Source organism: Uloborus diversus, chromosome 6 (genome assembly GCF_026930045.1).
Source record: "Uloborus diversus isolate 005 chromosome 6, Udiv.v.3.1, whole genome shotgun sequence".
Taxonomy (NCBI): domain Eukaryota; kingdom Metazoa; phylum Arthropoda; class Arachnida; order Araneae; family Uloboridae; genus Uloborus; species Uloborus diversus.
Window position 1 is genome coordinate 87,315,424 of NC_072736.1, and position 24,602 is coordinate 87,340,025.

The 24,602-nt window shown below is 31.6% G+C and overlaps 1 protein-coding gene across 4 annotated transcripts in view; it reads left to right on the forward strand.

Moving 5' to 3' along the window:
- Positions 1 to 24,602, forward strand: part of LOC129223837 (uncharacterized) — a 93,423-nt gene that overhangs the window by 46,812 nt on the left and 22,009 nt on the right. For all 4 annotated transcript variants that reach the window (XM_054858199.1, XM_054858196.1, XM_054858200.1 and 1 more), the window contains exons 2-3: positions 3,388 to 3,482; positions 13,602 to 13,883. In XM_054858199.1, coding sequence (XP_054714174.1) covers positions 3,389 to 3,482; positions 13,602 to 13,883 — 376 coding nt within the window. In that variant the 5' untranslated portion in view covers position 3,388. The remainder of the gene's footprint in view (positions 1 to 3,387; positions 3,483 to 13,601; positions 13,884 to 24,602) is intronic.

Genomic DNA, 24,602 nt, shown 5'->3' on the forward strand with positions numbered 1-24,602 from the left:
GCTACTCTGTCGTAAATGTTCTGTTAATAAAGATGCCTTCTGACTGTAATCACTCACACTGGTGGATCCAGATAGTGATTGAGTTCTGTGGTCACTTTTGCTGCGATTGTTCACTTTTTAGACATTACAATTTACTTCAATGCCCGTCGGTTTTTTTCACTGAGATTATCTTCCCGCTCACTATTTTGCTTTGCCGGAGCTTGTCTTACCGCACTGTGTGCATACTGTTACGGCTTGAAATACTGTAATTCTAGAAATGTCAAAAAGTTGAGATATTTCAGCTACACTTGCTCCAGCTAGATGCACTCCAACAATTTGGCTTCTTTTAAAATTTCAGAGGTCCGACATTTCACGCGCTTGAAAAAAATCCAAGCCTTCCAGGACTTCAATTAAGCCACCATATGCTACCAGAAGATGTACATTGCTACTTATTAAAAAAAAAAAAAAAAAAAAAAAAAAAAAACAGATGTCAAGTTTTATTTTTTATTACTTACGAAGCACATTCAAAAATGTCACTTTTATTCACAGGTGTTTCCATTATTTTGATAACTAGTACCTGTATATTCGTATAAGGTACATACATACACTCATTCTGTGCTATTTCCATAACTTTTCTTCTCTTACTCACCATGTATATATTCAATTTATCTCTAGTCAATACTTGAACCTACAGTTTTCCACTCTTAAACTTTTGAGACGGATTTTGGAATGGGAAAGTGAAATAGCAACTACCTCAGCTTCAACTCCATATAATTTGTTAATTAAATTGTAAACACTTAATCCACAGTAACTTTATTTGATGTACTTGCAACTCTCCATTTCTTTGGTGCATTGAAATACTCAATTATTTCCGCTAAAATAGTTAGAAATTACGATATTTGCATTATTCAATTGCATCACACTGAAAGAAATGTAGTGCCATTTGTTTTGTGCGATGAAATAATCTAGCCATAAAAAAACCAAATGCTTTTCTACTGCTTTAAACTTTCAATTTATACGAAAATTAATTTTCATCGTTTTTCAAAAACATGAAATTTCAATAAATTTCCTTACAGATGCGTCACGTTTAATACATTTGCTTACAATTGTTTTCACTCAGGATTAGAAATTTTTTAAAGAAACTTTTATTAACATGGGAATTTTCTTATTTCTCATTTCGCGTACCATTGTTCGAGACAATTTTCTTTTCAGTAACCTCTAAATTCTCATGAAACAGCTTGTTTATGTGCTGTCTATTCTTTACTTCTAAACTATTCGAGTATGCTTACTATTTTATGTAAATTTTCTATTATTTCTCGAATCTAAATGTAATTAAGGTTATCAAACTTTAGGTTTACATCTTCATAAATGTACTTCGAAGAATTTTTCATAAATTTTTATTTTCATTTTATTGAGTCTTCAATTTTTTTTTCATTGTATTGTTCTAAAATGTGTAGAGACATGTTTGCATAAAAATATAACAAACGAAGAACTGACGATTTAAAATGACAGAGAAAATGAGTGATACGTCGTGACGATTATGCGATAAGATTTACCATAATCCATGGAGTGAATTTTCAGAGGGTCTTAAAAATTTTATTTTAAAGATTTATTTTATTTTGTAAAATTAAGACATGAAGGAATATGAAATGGAAACTGATTATTTTTTTCTAAACTTTGAAATCAAAAGCTTCTATACAATAAATCAGTAATCCTCAAACATAAGTTTAGTTAGAATGTTTTAATCTTTCTAATTAAAAACTTCTCAACAAGAAATCGGTATTTGCAAAAAAATATTCCTATTTTCCATAGTTAATTATTTTAATTTATCAAATAGGTGCCTTTTCAAAAAACGATATATAGGTGTGGAATTATTTATGGACAACCCACTAACAAAATATATATATATATATATATATATATATATATATATATATATATATATATATATATATATATATATATATATATATATATATATATATATATATATATATATATATATATATATATATATATATATATATATATATATATATATATATCTTTGTGATACAGAACGCAACAAATACAATCTGAGTAAAAACTTAAGGCCAGTAAACGTTTTTGAAAAATTGGACACATTTAACTGAGGATCGAAAAATAATTTGAACGGTAATTATTAACCTTAAATACAAGTAAAAAAGACAAAAAAAATTCATTTGTAATTATTTCATTATCAGAAAATATTGCAAATCAGCATTTGAGCTTGAGTAAAATCTTCAAAGCCAGCATAGAAAAAAAAGCACAGGAAGAAAAAAAAATAGAAACAGTTAGAAACTTGTGTAGGAGACACTTCTTCGAATGACTTCAAATATTCTTGTTTTCATAAATGAAAACAAGTTTTTTACAAAGTTCAGGATCTATTTTATACCATTCATCTTTGACATTAGATTTCAGCTCTATTGATGAAGTAAAATGTCTCCCATTTGCATAAACTCGTCTCTTTATGTCGCCCAATAAGATCTGGATCGGTTTGAGATTTGGAGACTTAGCTGGCCGTTTCAAAGTTTTAACATTGTTTACTTGGAATCTATGTTTTGTCGGGGAATGGATAGATGCAGTGTCTTGCTGATATTTCTAGTTTTTTCCAGCAATAAATTATTGTATCCATTGGTTATCCCAGGTCATGACTTTCTGTCTAAAGTTAAAACGCTCTATTTTGTGCCTATTCAATAACTGAGGCTTGACCAATTTTTCTGCATAAATAAAACTTTCACACCTTCTAATTGTGTTATGCATCGGCTTTTCATAAGCATTTAAGCCTGTCGTCTGAATGAGTTTCCCGGTTGAGTACTTTCCAGTTCATGTAAGTTTGCAAACTCTTCTTTAATCACTTGAGGACAAAGCTCTCGGTCTTCCACCGATGTTCTTTTTACAATAATTGTCTTTCAATCTTAAAAATTAATTGGCTGCAGGCATAACAAACGAGACTGCAGTTTTTGACTGGAATGACTTAGTTGGTGGTGTCTTTCTTGTATTTCTGCCTTAGTCCTGGCTACTGGGTGGTAACTTACTGAAAATACATTAACCGTTATTCAAGTATAAAATATAAGGAACTACGTATCACAGAATGAAAAGCTTATACAATGCTTTTAAGGAACTTTGTCTGTGTTACACACACAAAACACAGAAAAAAAAAATCCTTCGATATATCTACTACTTTCTATGCATTCACAATTTTACAGCATATTAATGTGTCTTCACGATATACAGTTGAGGCAAACCTAACCTGGCAGCGCCACTATGATGCGATTAGGATCTGCATAGCCTTTACAATGCTGCCGTATTAGGTTTACCCAAACTATAGATTGCATTATTCAAATTCAAATAAAAGAAAATTTATTTATTTATTATTATTTATTTTAGGATGGATGACGTAAGACAAGACCCAAAATTCAAGACGAAAAAAAATTTACTATTGGGTCTTGCCTATTGTTTGACGTTCCTACAAACAGCTCTGTGTAAGTACACTTTACATTACTGACAGTTAGAGGCATAAATTTAATTCATTTTATAACGCATTGCAGTACATAAGTGTTCTACAAGTAACAAACATATCAGCAGTGTATTAATGAGCACATCATTTATTTTAGGCTGAAATTAAGGATCAATTCGATTTAGGCATTGTATCAGTTACATGCCTTTACATTTAAGGGGGTCCGGGACACATTTTGAAAAATTTTTTTTTAACAATTTAGTGTTTTGAAATTTTTTTCACTGATTCACCATCAGTTTAATAAGCAAAATCATAACACAAATATTTAATAAACTTTTATTTCTTTAAATTTAATTATTTTTTTTCTAAAAAAATGGGGTTGCTTTAAATCGCGAAAACTCAAAATATTCTTGATCAACTTTCAAAAAAAAAATTTTTTTTTCAAGAAACGATGCACAAACATCTAAGCTTTAATTTTTATTCGGCAATTTAAAAAATATAAATTCAGTAAAAAAAGAAAATATTTGAAGAAAAATTGCGAAAATTTTGAACAGGTTTTTTTCAAATTCGCCGAATAAAAATCAAGGTAAACTGTGAGAAAAAGATATGCTCCAAATTTCATTACTTTATCTTTATCAGTTCATGACTTACAAGAGTTTGAATTCAAAAAATCGGGAAAATTGCATCATTTAGAAAAACACGTTTGAAGTTTTAAAGTTAAATATAATATTAGTTAAATTATGTAACAAAAATAATTATATCTTTCGTTCTAACTAAGATAGAAACAAGATTCAAATGTCCTTTTAAGCAGAAAAAGACGAAAAAGTTTTTTAGATGAAAAAAATTGCAAAAATTGATAATTTTTGTGTCCCGGGTCCCCTTAAAATGTAAATTTGAAGTTGAAATATATGGAGCAATAGGATGATACTATAGTTATGATAGTATAGTGCGTGCTAGTCTGGGGGAGTGCTGCCACCATTTGTTATTCAATTTGTTCTGAAAGAGTTAGCTGTTTTGAAAAAGTTATTAAATCAATAAACTATAAATAGCCAACAAATGCTTACACTACATCGATTAATTTGTTTCACTGTTTGAATACCTGCTTATTTATTTATGCATTTATTTATTAATTGTTTACAGTTTTGTCTATCAATATCAGTTTTGTTTTTTATTATGTTCTGCAGACAACTCTCGATTGGTGCAAATGATGATCCTGTTGTTGTTTCCAACATACGAATGAATTGTCAGCGAAACTGATTATGGCTGATTAGATACATAAATAAACGAAGCATAAACAAACGAAAAATAAAGGCTTTTAATAGATAATTGAATATGAGTAAAATCTAAAAAAAAGGAATAAAAAATTATTAAATAAAAACAAAAAAACCCGACTGCGTAAAAACCAAAAAAAAAAAAAAAAACTGAAAAGAAAAATGTATAAGGGGCATTCCACGGTATTTTTGACATTTATGTAGGGACCGTAACGTAACCTTTTTTGCCATAACTTTTTAATTTACTGTTTGATTAGCATATTATTTTATTTTGATCTTTTCCTACCAACACACCAGCTCAAATTAAAATAATTTGCAAATCAAACGGTAAATTAAAAAGTTATGGCAAAAAAAGGCCACGTTACGGACTCTACATAATGTCAAAAATACCGTGGAATGCCCCATAAGCCAGTAGTTTAGAATGTTATTAAGTACTACTGAATAACTACACCGTTGAAATAGTTTTATATATAACAGTATATATATATATATATATATATATATATATATATATATATATATATATATATATATATATATATATATATATATATATATATATATATATATATATATATATATATATATATATATATATATATATATATATATATATATATATATATACACACACACAGAGAAGAGAAATCATAAATTCAAAAGCAGAATAGAAGGATCAACAGTCGAGGCCCATTCCTTTCTGATTCAAAGAAACCCGTAAAATTTGAATGGGCCCCGACTGTTGATCCTTCTATTCTGCTTTTGAATTTATGATTTGTCTTATCTGCGTGCGGTTATAAAACTATTTCAACGGTGTAGTTATTCAGTAGTACTTAATAACATTCTAAACTACTGGGCTTATACATTTTTCTTTTTAGTTTTTTTGGTTTTCACGCAGTCGGGTGTTTTGTTTTTATTTAATAATTTTTTATTTGACACTTTTTAGTTAATTTTCATCGACTTAGTTATTATGATTATGATACGGTACATTTCGCAATCTTGTCATTTCATTGAGAGAGTTTGTTTGTATCGTGAGGTGTATTAAGTAACTTGCGGTGGTCTAAACTAATCAGTCCCTCTAGGGACGTAACTCCGCTTAAAGCTCCATGTGCTTGTCCTTCGGCAAAAATGCGCGAACTTAAGCACACCCCAGCACAGCTATATAAACAGCCTGTATAACTCATGATGACGCGAAATCGGAAACGTCCCCCCCCCCTCACCCCCGTCAGTCAAATCTTTCTCACAAAACTAAAAAAGACTGTCGAGAAAGTACACTTCGCGAAACTCAGTCCCTTGAATCAAGGCAAAAACAAATGCAACATATTAGAGATTAAAATCGAACTAGTAGACTTTCTTTCGTTTGGTGCTTATTGCACGGGTTTATTTTGATGAGGACTACAATCTGAGTGTCTTGCCTTCGTTACGCATAATATACTTTTTATTACATTACAGAATACAAATAAAGAACACATGAAAGAATTCACATCAGAAAGAGGGGAAAGTACATCCGGAGCGAGGGTGTCTTGACCCACCGCCTCAAGTGGGAGAAGCAATCGGTTAGACCACTCGGCCACTAAGATCCCAATCAGTAGACTTAGTAAACAAAAAAAAAAAATTCAGTCAGCGAAAACTACCTGCATTTGTCGCACGCAGGTAGCGTGCGACACAGTGTGCAACACCAAACGTGCGCCGATCCCGAACTGCCATATTTTGTCAACTGGTTGTTGATATGGTGAATTTTGATTACTGTCATGTATTTAGTGACACTTCCAAGGTTAAGACAAATCGATTGACGTAAGAATTACCAAAACTCCAAGGCATTTAGCCCTTAGAACGCCACATAGAAACGGACATACATACATAGACTGATAACCACATTACCCTCCTTTGCGTCGCGCACGCGCAGTCGGGTAAAAAAGAAATTGCGTAAATTATAAAGCTCAAATTGTCAAGAAAAATCTGCTAACTTCTATTTTTGAGCCTACAATGAAGCCTCTCCATCAGTTGTAAAAGTAATAAACACGCAACACATAAGTCGTGAGAGAGTTGTGTTCTCTGACGAATTTGTGTTTTGGGAGTGTGTGTGAAGGGGCTTCAATGTAACCTTGAAATAGCTATTTGCAGATTTTTCTTGACAATATGTGCTTTATTTACGCTGTCTATTCGTTTTAATCATATTTTAGCACAAATTACCTATGTATGATCAATTTCATTTAAATTAAAATGACTAATAGATAATTCACATAGAGTATAAACAAAGATAGTTTTGAGTGAAAATAGTATTATCTTATTGTTCAATTAGGGGAAGGTAGAGCAGAATGGTATACTTAATGTATACTAGGCCATGAAAAATTAAATATGATACAGAATGTTCTGAAAGTGAAGGTACACTGGCGATGATTCTGATGTTTTCTGATTAATAATATTCAGGAAAAAATGTAGCATAAAGAGAGAGAGGGGGAAAGAAAGCATAAGAAAATCAATATAGTCCGGTTAGAACTGAACTTCATTATCTAGTGAGATAAAAATTATTTTTGGATTTTAACTTCACTTTTTTTCATTTTAGCTATTGTCGTTTTCCGGGTACAACGTATTTGAGTAATGTATAGTTGAAAATGCATCGAAGTTCTGCCTGTTCTACTTATTTTTACACATTGACGAAGTATTCAATTAACCGTAGTTTAAAAGGAAAATAAATGAAACCAATTTCGTAATTTCGAAAAAGGTGAAGTCGAAGATTTCGGTAAAGTCGAAGAGTTGAATGCTTTATTACATGACATTTCAATAGATAAATGGATTAAAAAAAGGGATAGTTTAATTTTTTGCATTCAACAAATTAAAAGTGCATCACCGCTAACACTATCGTTTTCAGTACAAGTGTCAAGATCCCACTTGTGACAACAGCACATACGTACGATCCATCCCTTAAGAGACTTTGAATATAGGTCGTTGCAGAGGAAAGACATTGCATATCACTCGCGGTCTCTTCACATTCACTAGTTTTCAGTTCAGTTACTTTTTTGTTTTAAGTTCCTCTTTTCGTCAGCACTTCTCATGCTATTTTTCTAAATTATTTTTTCCTTTCGGGCTTCTTACGTTAGTCCAAGGAAATTTTAAGCTCTTCGTCGCAAGAGATTGATGTAAGAAGAGCCATTCAATCCTGGTTTGGTTCGCCCCATGTTTCAGTACTCAACTAAACGACCATTTTGAATGCCGATAACTTAATGCAATAGCAAATACACCCAAATATATGTTTTTAATATGCATACGGAAAATTGTCAAACAGGAGTTTATTAAAAACTTACCTTTGTTGCCGAAGTATATAGATATATATATATATATATGAAAAAACAGCAGAAACTAATGAAATCTTTGCAGAAACACGATGAATCAAGTACGCAATAATCTAAAAATGTTGAAACTGGTCTTACAAAGCTCTTTTTGTTGTTTATTAGTTTCAAAGTGTCTCACGAGTAGACTCAGAAGAACAGCGGAGAACGGAAACAAAGGCGTGGTTCCGTTCTGTCCCGGAGTTTCATTCTGCTCCACCTTCTTCTATAAGTAAAATTATTCATTTACTAGTGGTACCCGCACGGCTTCGCCCGTAATAGCAAATTAAAAGGTCTTTTGATTCGCCTGTATATTTACAAATGATGTGTAGTGAATTTTCTCGCCAATTGGCTTGTGCCCACGTTACGGTTCCACGTTATGATAATTTCGTATCTCGCCAATTGGCTTGTGCCCATGTTATGGTTCCACGTTATGATAATTTCGTAAATTATTCGTCCATCTTATGATATTTTTTTCTTAAAATTGGAATAGAAATTTTTTTCTTAAAATTGGAATAGAAAAAGAACAAAATCGAATTTTCGAAAAATAGCTTCGAGGTGCACATACTAACTTTGCACATACTACCCCATGCTACATACTAACTTTGTGACAAATTTCATGAAAATCGGCCGAACGGTCTAGGCGCTATGCGCGTCACAGACATCCTACAGACATCCTACAGACATCCAGACATCCAGACATCCTCCGGACAGAGAGACTTTCAGCTTTATTATTAGTAAAGATTAATAACATTTTTTAAGAATTAAAATTAGTCATGTCTATTTGTTAGTAAACGTTATTAAAATTTCTATAATTTAATTTTTTTCTGCTTAGTTTGTTTTCGGAAGTTTATCTCAATGCGCATGTTTGTATTAGATAGCTTTTACAACACAGCAAGGATAACTTTGACCTAAATTATTGGTAAAGACAGTATAGCAAAATAGATAAGAAGTGGAGTTTAGCAAAGAAATAGGTAAATAGTAAATGTGTTACGAGATAATAAGTTAGATATGTGTAAAAATAGATAATCAACTCGATAAACGATTATTCTCTTGCATTTTCATGAGTAGATTATATTATTATAGTCTATAGTGTTGTATTCATAATGTTTCCGAAAATTATAGGTACCCATTTTATAAGAAATGGGCAGAAAAGTGGTCCACTTATTTAGGAATCAATTTAGGTTTCTACCGTTTAGTGCTTACCTCTACTTTTATACAGTCCTAGAGAAAAATAGAAGGCCAACAAGAGTAGAGTGTCCAAAAGAACGTATATTTGGAAAGAAAGTTGTTTTGTATACTGTGTTTATTATTTTAGTAACAATCATTAGTCACCAAATAAATAACAAAATGTAATGACGTAAGCTCTTCTTCTGCAGCAAAATGATCTTTATTTCAACAAAGATCTTTCTCGGACATCCTGCATTAAAAAAAAGACTGGAAACCGTGTTTGTTCTAAAAATTATTTTACCTCATGTTTTATTGCAACGAAAATTAAACAAATATTCTTAATGTGAAATAAAGAAAGCACAGCTCGGAAAAAGGAAACCAGCGCTTCGTAGCCGTTAGCACTCTTATTCAACTTTTTAAGTGGTCTAACTAGTCACTTTCAATTTACTTTGCGAAAAAAAAAAAAAAAAAATCACAGGCGCACAAATGGGGTTGTTTCCTTCAGTCAGAAGCACTGCTTTCAGTCCCTGAAATTGATAGAAAAAAACATGGAGCGAGAAAAAACTTATTTTCCCAACAGTTATATTTTATTTAATTTTGAAAATAAGGCGTGGTCTTTGACGTCACAAGCAATGTACTTTGGCGCGCTACTCCGGACGCGCTAAATTTTTACGCTTTGCTGTCAACCGCGTTGGCAAGACATGACTTGCACTGTGCCATAATGGTATCAGTGAATGGCATTTCATCACTTGTGATGTCACGTGCAGAAGCGAAAAAAATAATTTCAGTCTGCGCACCGATTAAAATAATTGCTAAAAGATGTTAAACTTCGTCAAATTATTTAAAAAATGGTCAAATCCTATATTTTTAAGCATGATCTTTCAGAAAAAATACTTTTAAAATTTCGGAAACAACCCAAATGTAAGAGAATCCTGATCTAATGCGGTGAATTTTCTTCGAACAAACTTTCAAAGCGAACTAATGCACAACACTAAATGTAACATGACGCACGTATTTGCATGGAAAATAAATCTTTTATGTCCACCGCATTGCTTAAAAGTCCGCAATGTCTTTAGCACAATTGTGATAGTGGAATCTTAAAGTTATTACTGGAGTTGCATACCATAAAGCAATATCTACAATAAGTTTTTTTTATTGCATCCGTTAAAAAAAAATGTTATGAAAACTACGAAGCAATGAGTCTTAAGGTTAAAATCGTGCAAATTCTCCCCTCATCTTCCTAATTCAATGTGACATTTAAGAACTAAAAGCTTGCTCACGCTCGTGTATAGCGGTTAATACGACCACGGAGAGTCCAAGTTCGAACCACGACGACAAGATGCAGAGTAAATTTAGCCTGAATTTAATTTTGGCTCTCAAAAAGAATTGAAATTGACAAAAAATGTGCTTGAACGTATTGTTACTCTAACGTTTTTAGTTAGAAAAAGCGATTACTACTAGATTAGATTACTAAATGAATTATATGTAATATGAATTGGTATAGAAAGAAATATTTTCTGAAAAGTGACATGCAATTTTTCACTATCAAAATCATGCTTAATTTATAGTAGAAAATCAGAAAGCAGGGGTGCACAAGCTGAAATTTTTGTGAAAGGAAAATTCTCAATTTACGGAATGAAACTCCGAATTTTAGCAAGTGCATGCTTTGTCAACCACAAGAAAATAAAATCATTACAAAGTAAAAGTTCCGTGCATGAATTTTAATTTGTATTACAAATATGAAAATTACTATTCCTTCACATTTTCAAATATAACAGTATTATAAATAACTTTGCAAAATGAATCTGCTTTTGTTTTTCATTGTTGTTTAAAAGATGGGGAGAAACTATTTTTTCAGTTTTTACTTCCTTTTCGCTTTTTTTTTCTTTTCCTTTCTTTCTAGCCTTTTTTTTTTAGTTTAACAACAATTTAAGTACTTTCAAACCCTGCGTTTTCTCAACATTTTGTGGCACACAAATTATTTTTACGCCATTATTAATTTTAAGACAAAAATTTATGATTTTTTTAAATACAAATATAAAATATTATTAAACTACTCAGAAAATCATTTTGTAATATAATCAAAAGAAAAACATTTTGATTTATATTTTCTGCATGAAGTCCCTTTTGACGAAGGTATTTCACCAAAAATCCATCACGTTGAATCCAGACATTACCGATAGAGCTAAATGGTCCTTTTGAAACAGAAACAGAACAAATAAAACAAAAATTGTTAAAACCGAGACATAAAACTGGGGTGTGATTAACTCTCGAAAAAAAAAAAAAACGCTATGCTGGAATGGAATAATCCTATCTCGAAAGTTCATACTAACGCACCAAAAATTGTTTAGTCAAAATTCATTCAAGGATTATTAAAATTGAAATTTAAAGATTGAAATATGAGTGAAATACTTTTTCGTGAATGCATTAGTCTTACATTAACGTAAACATCCCATGTTTTACTTCATGGAAGAAAGTAAAAGGTTCTAAAATGGCCACCCACAAGTGATCTCCCGTTTTGAGGAGAGGTGTGTGATAACACACATTTTTTAATAGCAACAATTGGGCTCCGCCCCTGCTCGTTTCGTTCGCGAACCCCCGCCAATTCACTATTAAAGCCTTATAAAATGCAATGAAAAATAAGTTATGAGATTTAAATGAGAAAGATTTATGTCCATCTGATATTGCTGGACAATTTTTTGTACGAATTTTTAATTACTGCAATATTTTTAAAGAGTCATTAAAATAAAATATAAAATATCAAATTCCCAAATTCATTAAAAATCACAGGGCATACGCTATTTTTCAAAATAAATCAGAAGTTGTTCTCCTTATACCGCCGAACATCCACCAATACAGCACTCGATAATATAAAAGCATAGAGAAAGGTAAAATACATAACTTCAAGGTTGTCATTCAGCTAATATTACACCAACAGTAAATTCTTTTTTAAAGACCCGATGAAAACCAATGACTAAAATTTTAGCATTCGTCATAATCGCAATTACTCTAAGCATTGTAGTACCTCAAGGTTAATGTCTGACAATCTTCTCCCGGTCGATACTCCATTGAAGAGTAGCTCTCTCGACTTTCCCAAAGGCCGCTAAACCTCGCGCATAGAACAAAACAAGGACTAAAAATAAAATATTTTATTTATGTGACATTTGGTATGTTCTGATGTTCATTTTCAAGGGCGAATTATGCTCTTATTGTGTTTCGACGGCACAAACGTGTCGCTACTTCACTGCCATGGAGCTATTTCTTTTGTTCCGGGAATTTTTCTATGGCAGTGCTGGGTACAGAGTTATAGTATTTTTTGAAATAACTTACTTTCCGCTTACCTATTGCATAAAACGAAATGCAAATTCTATCCATTATACCCCTGAAGTGAGCTTTCTTGCGTACTTGTTGCGTAATTTTAGGCTGGACATTTACAAAACGTTGTAGATACTTGGTATAGTTTAATGGAAAAATTATGCGGTAGGTCCGTTTTGCTAAACAGTACCTAACAAGGGATTTATAGCATTGAGTTGATTGAAATAAGGTTCGCTTTATATGTTCTGTGAGAGGTTGCAGCCTTTTTTTTTCTACTCCCTTCATCCCAGATTAGATTTGAGCATTTGAAGACTTTTGCACTGACCATTGACATTGATGATTCTACAAGTTTGTGTGAGCACTTCTTTGGGGTTTCAGGGTGCTATTCGGCCAATTTACGTCATTTACTTACGAAGCATTCTATCTTTGCATCAGTGCTAAATTAGTCCTTGAAAATCAGTGCTCTAAGTGCCCGAGCCAAATCAATATGCATGTGGATACTGAATCGGGGGTTACTCGGCTCCTTGGCTGAACCCAGAAGAGTAGTGTTCATGTGCGAGTGTCCTTGAGTTGCTTCAGATAATTCTGTACCTCAAAACCAGACTAATGTAAGTCACGTGACTTTGAAGAAGAGCGTAAAAACGTTCGTATGGTGCATACAAAGTTTGGAACTCGCTCTCTGATTACACTGGCAGATAATCATAAAAGTTTTTTTTTTTTTTTTCAGAGTTATGTTATGGCTTAGTGTGGAATAGAATTGCGCATACAACGCAGTAATAACTTGAAAATTGCAATTTTTGGACTTACATTAGTCTGGCCTTGAAGTACAAAACTTCCTCTTCTTCCTTTTTTTTGGTCAAAAATACACCTCTAAGAAAAATTTTTGGAAGAAACTTTCTGTAGTAGCTTCAGGTTATAGTTTTGCATTTTTTATGTTTTGTTTTTATTTTATTGAATCCAAAGCACACTGCAAGACATTTTTATTAAAAATATATATTTCATTTGAAGACGCTATTATAATATTTACTGTATGATGTCTTTGACGAATTTCTTTTGCAGGCCAATGCCCGCTGGGCTCCACATCGTTCGAAAAAGTTGCAGGTTCCTCCCTGCGTGGGACTCGGATGACCCCCCTCTACAAAGGTACGCCAGGGGAGCCATCCATTACCAAAGAATGCTTGGAGAGGTGCAGGTCCTTGACAGACTGCAACTCTATGTTGCTGAGCTACACTGCCATGAACTGTATGAAGTCCCCAATGACGTCAGAAGGAAGGAGGACGGATGTGACGCCTTCATCACCACCTTCTTCTACCAGCTACTTCGAAAAGATTTGTCTCTCTGGTGAATGCATTTTTATACTTTCTCATATAGCAGTGATTTACGACATTACGTTGTTTGTCTTAAAATGTAAAAAGAATTCACATGTAGCGACCATTTGGTTCCTTTTTTTTTTTAATGCAGGCAGCATATTTAGTTTAACAAAAATATTTTTAAAAATTGATATATTATTAGATAAGTTTTAAGTAAGTTTAACTTTATATTTTACGATAAAATAAAAATTTAAAAAAAAGGTTTTAAGTGATCTCAAGTAAACGCATTCTTAATTGATGAAATAATGAAAAAAAAAAATCATTTTGTTTTTTAAATTAAACTACATGCGCAAAGAGTACGATTATAAAGCTTTCCATATGTTTTTTAATTCAAGTTAAAACCTTCAAATAGCAATAAACCAGAAATCGAATCATCATTATCAACTATTCTGCATGGAATTAACATCTTACTTCACAAGTTTTTGATCATGACAGCGAAACAAGCACGGATCCAGGAGATAAGTCAGTAGGTTCATGACTAGGGATTGCAATATCGGTATATTGGTATACCGAATACCGGTATTTCGAGCATTTTTGCAATTTCGTAATACCGGTATTTGCTGAGGAAAATACCGGTATTTTCGGTATTAGATGAAAATAATAAGTAGTTTTATAATTCAAGAATTTTCTCAATTTAACTTATTAAATATCTAATATTTTAAATGTACATTTATTTTTCCATGATACAGAATTGAAATCAATCTATTGATGTAAAAATTTAGCTGAAAAGCATGAACTAATAGAACATCATTAAACCAGCGGTTCACAACCGTTCCTATGCGAACCCCTTCGAAACTTTGAAAGAAGTTGGCGAACTCCTTGGGTACTAGGTAATAAGAAACAAGAAAAAAAAAAAAAGCGCGTGCACACACACAAAGACAATAAAATTTGGGAGATTTTTTTTTTTTTTTTTAGTTTGATGCGCTGCTCCACAGATTTTGACAAGAGCGAAAATATAATTTCAAATATTGCTACGCACTAAAATGATCGCTTAAAAATGAATGCAAAACAAATTCACCAAAAAATAAACACAGTGATCTTCAATCAACTTTTAAAAATATTTGAAAATGGTATATGTGTGGCACAAAGAGGCAAAATTTTGGCTGAGATTTTTCTGACACAAGGGTACATTTATCTCTATTATAACTAAATCAGAAGTCAAATAATGATCTTTAAAATACCTTTCAGGGAACTGTCTCAGATTAAGTGAATGAACTTTTTCCTTACAGTAAAATGAGAAAGATCTGCAGGTTTAAATCTTCTTGAAAAGAACTACGAGCCTAGCTGTTTGATAAATATATATTGCGTGCATTGATCCTTTTATTGATGGAGAATTTTCTTGTAATTATGTTATAAGTGCGGAGTGAAATGCGTATATTGAAAAATAATAGAAGTGTCTATGTTCAAAATACGTATTTACTCTAATTTTTACACAAAAGGTAATTTTTAACAAAACAAATATTTTTTTGCTCATTTTCCACAAAAGACATTTCTTCACAAATTTCAAATTCCTTATTTACATAGAGTAGAGTGCAAATTAAGTTGCATGGTTAACTTCTGCTGTTTTCTTTTATTGCGTAAACTTCACACTGCAAAACGTTCACCCACGAAAACTTTTTATCGAAGTTAAATTTTGATACTTCCTGTGGTATTTTTGGGTTCTTAGCTATTCATTCTTTTTTCCGACAGTAAAACTCGAAGTGTAGAGTATGTAGTGTGAAAATTATAGCAACAAACAACAGCGTGATCTCACTTCTATGCATTTTTGACTCAACACAAGAGCAGAGCGATAGCTCTTCCTCAGACTCAAATTAATGGTAAAGAAACTAAACATCAAAATATTTTTGACGCTCGTATATGCTCTATGTAGAGTTTTCATCAAGTTTAATCAATCTTTCCGGTCAAAAGCTTCTGAGGAAATGAACGCTTTCAAACTTCATCTGCGGACATGGTATTCATAAGTCGAGCTTCTTCAGCATGACTTCAGGGCTATCATTCTCAATGGAAGTGCGCTAAAACCGACGCTTTGCAATTAGACTAAATAATTTAAATGTAAAATATGCCAGGAAGTACTCAAATATTTTAATGATAAGAATATCGGATGTGCGTGAGATAAATAAATAAAAAAGTAGCAAAATTTGCTTGAAGCCGCTTGAATATGAGACTTCATCAAAAACAGGCATGTTAAAACTCCGCCATTACAATTTTTTTTTCGCGAACCTCCCGAAAACCGCTCACGAGGTTCCTGAACCACCGATCGGGAACCGCTGCATTAAACAAAAGTATTTTGTGCACCATGTTTTTATTTTTTCCATTTCCCTGATCGATCATTTTCCTTTTTGGAAAAGTTAATTTCGAGTGTAATTTGAATGCCCCCCCCCCCCCCTTGTTGGATGAACAATTTATTCAAACCATCGATTGCAGGAATGCTTTATGATTTATTTTCTTAAATAATTGTCTCAACTGTACTAAATTTTCACAAAAAACTGTTTCTTGTTAGCATTACAAACGGTAATTTTTTGGAACCAGTATTGGTTTGTAGTGCCTTCTCGCTATTTGGTTTCATACTTGGCAAGATAATATTTAGAAATTATATATTGCCTGAAAATTTGCATAGAGGAAAAACATAAATATGTTCCACGAATTCAAAGATATTTTCAGATATTTACATAATTATAATTGCAAAGATTTTTGAAAAGGAAGCTAAAGCGAATAAGAGAAACCAACAAGATCAAATTTAGTCAAGTTTATTATAAATTTCAAGCCAAAGGGCTAATAAAAAGTAAATACAAACTCCTCATGCACAAGAGAAAATGATGTTAATATTGGAAAAGTATCCACTCTCAGGAAAGAAATTATCAACTAGCTTTAAATTAAAAAAAAAAAAAAAAAGCAATACACACAATACGAAAGAAACACACACATACAAAAGGATTTATCCAAAACTGACATGCAACAGACCGAATTTTTCTGAAAATGAAATACTTTTAGGCAATTAAATTAGAGGAGGCGTTTCACGCATTGTTAACAGTACCACTGACCTGTGTGAATTCAGAAAAAGTAGTTTCAACTGTAGGAAAGTTGAGCACTAAAATGAGTTCCAGGCTTAGAGATAATTTTCAATATTAGATGCGTTATGTTTTTTACTAGTATTGATTTTTTATTATGACACTTGTTCCTTCATTTTATATTTGTTCAAAATATGTTTTCATAATGATATAATTTTCGTACAAAATTATAAAATGTGGTATGGAAACAATATGTTTTCAAGCAATTCTGAGAAATTTCAAATCTCGGTATTAATACCGGTATTCGGTATCACGTTTTAGAAATACCGAATACCGGGGTTGAGTTTTTGGTCCGGTATTGCAATCCCTAGTCATGACACCTCTTAAAGATAGCTTAACAACGATATTTGGAGACTTCATTCAAGAAATATTCTGAATACGGTCCAAGACCACCTTATTGAGCCCGAACATTATTATCACGACGCCCCTTCTGATCTGTCCATACTTTAATACTCTTCCCAAACCTGAAGCTGGATCCACTCCTCAGCGCTGCACAAATATTGACGCAGCGCTGGTGGTAAATTGAAATCAAAGCTGAGAAATTGTATTTAAACACGGGTAACAATAATAAGGAATGAATACTTCTAACTCAGGTAACTTATGAAAATCCTTCCTCATCCGGTCTCATTACTACCAAAACTTATAAGACTTTTTTTGTAACGTAAAAATTTACATTTTCATCAGATTTGTTCAATGAATGCCAAACAAATTTTTTACTCGTTTAAGAAAAAAAATCATAGTATAACGGTTCATTTTATAAAACCTTAACTGAAATTAATTGGAACCATCGAAAATAATCCTAAAAAGATATGCATGCAGTCGGAAAAAAAACCAGAAAGATAAGTTTTCAAAATACTTCATCAACCCGGAAGAAATCAAAACAAGTCGCATCAAGCATTAGTCCAGTCGTTTCATCAATTTTTCAATTTTTCCGGTGAATACAATCCGTAAACCTTATTATAATGCATTACGATTAAAATACTAGATTAGTATAAAATAACGCTTCATAGCACGAAAGGATATGTTTGACCGGATTTTCACTTAATCATGGCCCATTGTAGAATACTCCAGCATTCTTTTTTAGTAAACGGATTCATTACCTGCTTCCCCAATAGTTCATGAGCATATTATTAGTCTAGAAATGGATCGCATCAATTGTTCTCACATCGCTTTGGAATACTAGATCAACAATTGTTTAATGATTTTTACCGTATCAGCAGTTGATTAATTGAAGCTGTGTCAGTTTGACGCAGTCTCACGGGAAAATGATGCCATTTATTGGTGTATGGGCGGACCTATATTAATTAAAAACAATGCGCAGAAACAAGGTTAACTTTTATGCGCCCATAAGGGTATAACACTTTTCAGATATTATTGTGATGCATATGTTACCACACAGTTGCATTATTTTGTTAACTAACAAGTTTTTTTTACATAATTATTTTAATTTTTCAATGTGTGAATTCTAAAAATTTCTAATGACAGTTTAAAAGTGAAATTGGAAAATACTCTAGTAAAATATTTATTTCTAATTACATACATAATCTGAAAACAATTACATATATAAAATTACACAGGGCAACAGTAATTTTTGAATGTCCCAATTTTTAAGAGCCTCAAAATGACTAAAATTGTTCTAGTCTATTATGTGGGATGCTCTGTACCATAATTTTATATTTTGAACGAGTGGTTGAGTGCCTCAACACCCGTGAAATCGCCACTCCTGGTTCAAGTCAGTGTAAAAAGAAGATAAAATTATCATAGGATGAATTTATGAAAAATAATACTGAAATAAAAAAGTTGATGAGATAAAACCTATCCTTTTGGATTTTACACTTTCATAAATGCAAACACAATTAGAATCAGAAAAAAAACCCTAATTCAGCATTTAGCTTCTTTTCCTTCTTTGTTTTTACTCTAGTTTACTTTTTATTTGCAAATTAGTAAGCCAGATTTATAGTCTGTACAGTTTACTTAAATTTTAAAATATTGAAAAATAATTTTGACTGTGACTCCGATCTTTTTATTGTTGGGAAAAACACCGAACATGGGGAAACGTTTAGATTTTGTCACTTACATCTAACATGACTAAATAATAACATTGAGCGTAATAGCATGATTGAAATTAGAATCATGTTGAAATGCAGACATGCTAAATTTGGAGTTGAAAAATACTAAACTTCCTCTGAAAATTGCTACAAAATGCTGCAAATTACTGCACCCACTAGTGGAACCAAATAGAATTAAACCTATCAGTAATCTGGCAAATTATTAGCGAACTGTTTTCGTATTCACCTATATATGTATAAAACTGTAAAATCCTCAAATATGTATATAAATATCGTTCGACTTAAATATATTTAATTGTTCATTTTCAGAAAATTAGTGTTGGAGAACCAAGAGAGTAACCCATTACAGTTTTCCCTATTTTCAGGAATCTCTTTGAGAGGGGGAAGGAAATTTTAGTGCTGGAGAAACGGGTTGTAAACCTGCATTTAATTGTACCTATAATAATAAAATAGTAAAGCTCGCGGGTTTCGCCTCCAAAAAATCATATTATTAGTCGTGTTGAAATTAAATATTCTAGGACGTGTTTTAATGTATAAAACACATTGTGATATTGTAGTAACTTTTGCAAATCATCTAGAAGTAATACGCATGTGTAAACAAATCATCAGCTTATAATCTACAGTGTGGCTCCCAAAAGTGTTCGAACACCTTGAAATTTTGTAGTAAAACCAAAATAACGCGAAAATGAATTCGAATATGAAGTCTAATTTTTTTTTTCACATCATTCGTATTCCATTCTAGATAAAACCCAGTAATGTAGTCGAACTATTGCCTGATTTTATTTTTGAAATTTGTCAAAAAACGAAGAGACAGAAATAAAACGCCACAAAAGTCATCGTACACTGCAATATTTTCGAATAAATTCATGATTAAAATTATCACATGCCGTTTTTTTATTATTCTTACATTGTGTTGAAACTGTAAAGTCATTTTGCTTTAATTTTTTGTTCATTTATTCCTTAATATTCTGCTTATTATTTTAAAATGGCTGGTATTCGTAAAAAGCAACAAACACCATTCAAAATTTGATTTTTTTTAATCACAGTAGCGGTAAATTGGTTTGAAATGTCTCTAAATTACTTAATTTACATCATTCTATAGTAAAGTGCTTGATTATTTAAAAGAAAGGAATCGGATCGAAAACGAGGTAAGAAAAAGTCAACCGCAAAGTTAACAAAGTGTGATCGGAGATCGACTGTTAAAAAATTATGAAAAATACACATTTGAGTGCTGCAAAAGTTTCTTCAGAACATAAAGAAAAATTTTACATTTAATTTTCACCTAAAATCGTTCGCCTAGTTCTCTGATTAGCTGGATTAAATGGGACCTCTTCCTGCAGAAATTTTCTTGTTCGTGCGAAAAACAGAAAGCTTACGCTTTTCGTCGCAAAATCAATGATAAATAAGTTCAAAACATTTTGGAATAACGTCTTACTTACAGATGAAAATAAATTCAACATTTTTGGTTAAATTTTCGTATAATTGTTAATAGAAGAAAAAATGAGGAACTTAATCTTAAGAACTTAGTTGGATCAGTTATTCAGGACAGTGAAGGTGTTCTTGTGTGAGGGTGCATATCAGCATCAGGACTTGGTAGTTTGAAATTTTTTGATGAAATAATGAATCATGCTGTTTATTTTAATATTTTAAAAAACAATTTTAAACCAAAAATTTTGGTTATCGGAAACAACTTTGTCTAGTGTCTCGAAAATTGCCCTAAAGTTTCAAAAATATCTCCTCAATCTCCAGATTTGAACCTAATGTATTATATTTAGAGATATCTGTAGGCTAGATTACGAAAACACAGCTTTGAAACAAAAATAGAGCTGGAAACAGTAAGACTCGAAGTGCGGTTAAACACATACTCAGAAATTACACACACAAAAAAAAAAAAAGAAAAGAAAAGAAAAGACATTGAAATCTATTCGCAGATGTTCAAAAGCTGTTGTGGATATTGAAAGATAGTCTACTAAATAATAACTTAATGAAAAGCTAGATTATTTAATGATACATAGAATTTTTTTTAAGGTACGAAGACTTTTGTAAGATAAAATTTCTGGCACTTTTTGGTTTTTGATTTTTAAAAAATGAAGTTTTAATATTTCATTAAAATTTTTCATGTAGTTTTGTTAAAAATTAATCATATATCTTATAATAAAATACCTATTCCGAAAAATTAATTCTAACCGATGGGATAGGGGCCTATTTCATTAAAAGTCGTAGGTGTATGAACACTTTTGGGAGCCAATGCATGTAATGAAAAATTCCAACGGAAAATTAACAAAACTTTCAATGCTGGTAAAAAATTAAAACTTTATCATAAAATAACATTACCCAGAAACAAACTGAAACTACCAATTTATATCCGTTCTGTACAAGTACTTAGTAAGTAAGATGCAAGTAAATAAACTTTTTAAATATTTTAAGACATAGCGATGACACATTTCAATTCTACTTTTTGCTTAAAATCAACAGAATAGAATTTCAAACTTACGGATTACTACTATTGAGCAGAAGAATTAAATTCTTGTTTTTTATCTCCTTCTTGATTTTAAATATGCGTATACTTTTCAAGAAATAAAACCATTCTTTTTATGATGTATAATATTTAATTCGAACATTGAGAAGCATTTGAAATGATAGTATCACTAATTAGAGACACAATTTTCACAACACGAAATTCTATTCGCAACTCCAACAAACTATAGGGGGCGCTGCAGTCACTGTCTAATGGCGGATGAAAAAACTAAAACAAACGCACACTGTAACATATAAATTGCTTCTAAACTTAGGAAATGACAGAAATTTTCGTTCGCATGTATGATTTTTTGTTCTTTATTCATTTGAAAAGATTTTTCATTCTTTTGGTTATTCTGACCCATGCAGAAAGAGATTAGAAATCAAAAAGTATTACGAAAGTAAAAAATTAATGCAGAACACACAGTAAGTTGTTCTGAAGCAGCCATTTTCACGATGTTGAATTCGGAATTCATAAATTTTTGGTTCGCTTCGAACAGCATTTTCATTTTGTACCGTTTTTTCTATACATTAGTACATATTATGTCCAGTTTCGGGACATTTCCGGCATTTATTGACATTTTTGTGACATTTCCAGCATTTGTTGACATTTTTGTCACATAGTGCACATGCGTGACAGACTGCCAAGAGTAACATTTAACACTAGATAATTTATTTCTATGACTATATGATTGGATATCAAAAGAAATCATCATGCATTGAATTCATTCGTCATGGAAATGATTTAACTGATATGCGAAATCTTGTCAAGATACATTATTCTTTCACAAAATTATAAAACCATAACCCTATAAACAGATTTTTGGCGAAACTCTTCCACCGTTAATGACAGCTTTTGCAGAACAATAACGTAAAGTTGGCGCGATATTTTAGCGATAAAAATTCTAAACTTATATTTTTTATTGTTCAAATTCTTAACGTTCTTTCTGGATTTTTCAATCTGTTCTGCGTTAAATATTTTCAAGAAAATTTATTTGCATGCTGTGCATTTCAGTTGGATGCTGTAGTAACAAAGGTTATTTAAATAATTTATGTGGAATTAGGTTAAGGAAAAGAGTAATTTTTCAGCATGGCCTAGTGTCCAGTCAATGTTGTTAAGTCCGCTTTTTTTTATCGAATTGAAAAACTGATATTTATTCAAATTCACTCAGAACAAGATGAATAAAATGTATACTCACAGTTTATATCAGATATTTTTGATGTTACGCTGTTGTGGATGATGATTCCAAATAATGAATTACGCAAATAAAAAAAATACACATAACAAACTGTTTGTTTTGCCCAAAATGAACACGTGGAATGTAATGTTTTAATTTTTTCGGCAGTTTTGTAAATATCCGCAAGGTAGCGTATTCGAACTCTGGAGTTGCGAATAGGTTTCTTTTTTAATTTTGTTGCCACATGACAACAACTAAATTAAATTAATTACAAAGAATTTGTTCTTTTTCGGTTACTGCACGACCTTTGTTGATGAAAGTAGAAATTCGCAACTCCAGCGCTCGAATGCGCTACCTAGCGGTGATTTACACAATTAAAGAAAAAGGTAAAACATTGCGTTCCACGTGTGTCTATTGATAAACGTAGGCAGTTTGCTTATGAGAATTTATTGACGTTATCGATGTGTCTTAGATTGCTTTCAGCAACAGAAATTGTTTCCTCCCGTAATGGTATTCTCGAGCTTCTCAAAAGAATATTAGTTTTCATTATTTTCCTCCAAAATGTGAGTTGACAGTCATAAATGGCGAAATCTTAAACACAAGAAAACTCTGGATTAACACGCATTTGCATGAAATTAAAAACAAAATACTGTTCAAATATGCTGTTCGAAAATTTTTTTCTTTTTCTTTTTGAAAGAGGATAATGTTATACCAGGTAAAATTTTTTATTCGCAACTCCAATAAACTATAGGGGCGCTGCAACCACTTTCTAATGTCGGATGAAAAAGGTAAAACAAACAGATGCCGTTACTTATAGCTTGCTTTGAAACTTAACGAATGACAGTAATATTTCATCGTGTTTGTGGGAAACTTTCTTTTCCACTCCTCTGAAATTACATTACACCACAAACTCTCTGAAGCCTGTAATTATCTCCAAAGAAAACACGTGGAACGGATTCTTTTACCTTTTTCTTTAGTATTGTTAATCACCGCAACGTAGCGTATTCGAGCTCTGGAGTTGTGAATTGTTTTGTGTGAATTTTTAAGAATATGGGTTTTTCCCCCCTTAAGCTGGAAAGAAGGATTTAATAACATTAGCGGAAAAATTCGGGCTTTCATCTCCGCCTAGTTTAAAAATAATTAAATTAACTAACTTTATTTTACTGCAGCATTTGGTTGGAAAGGACAGTATGCAAAATATTTTCTTGAATATATTATCGTAGAACGAAATGAAAAATGTTTAACCGAGAAAGAAATTTGAAGCAAAAACAAAAGCCGAGAATTTTTATTGCCAAAATATTGTGCCAATTTTACTTTATTGATTTCATTCTCAGATGAAGAGTTTCACCAAAAATTTGTTTAGGATTGTAGTTTTAGTATTGTGCGAGTAAAAAACCTTTGGCAAGACTTCACATGTCAAGTAAACCATTTTAATTTTTTATCATGAGTGGAATCAAATGTTAGAAAGATTACAGAATTATATAAGTTAAAAGAAATAATGGTAGATCAAATAAAAAGAAAACTACCACCATATATCCTTGAGAATTTCGTTGATGATTTGCATAGCATGACAGAATTAAATCATAATTCAGAAATTAGAAATATACGAAACAGAAAAATTTTTAATTAACCGATTCGGCAATTTGAGAAAAATAACTCAGCTACAAATGCAAAACAATTAGCGCTAGCCAAGCAAGGCAAAGAAGTATAATCTTCTTTTGATAATAATTCTTAATGTCATATAATTAAATTATCTAGCATTAATTGTTACTCTTGTCAGTCTTATTACCACACAAAAATGTAGTTCCATCAAGAATTGATAAATATCATAGTGAAAATGGCTGCTTAGAACTACGAA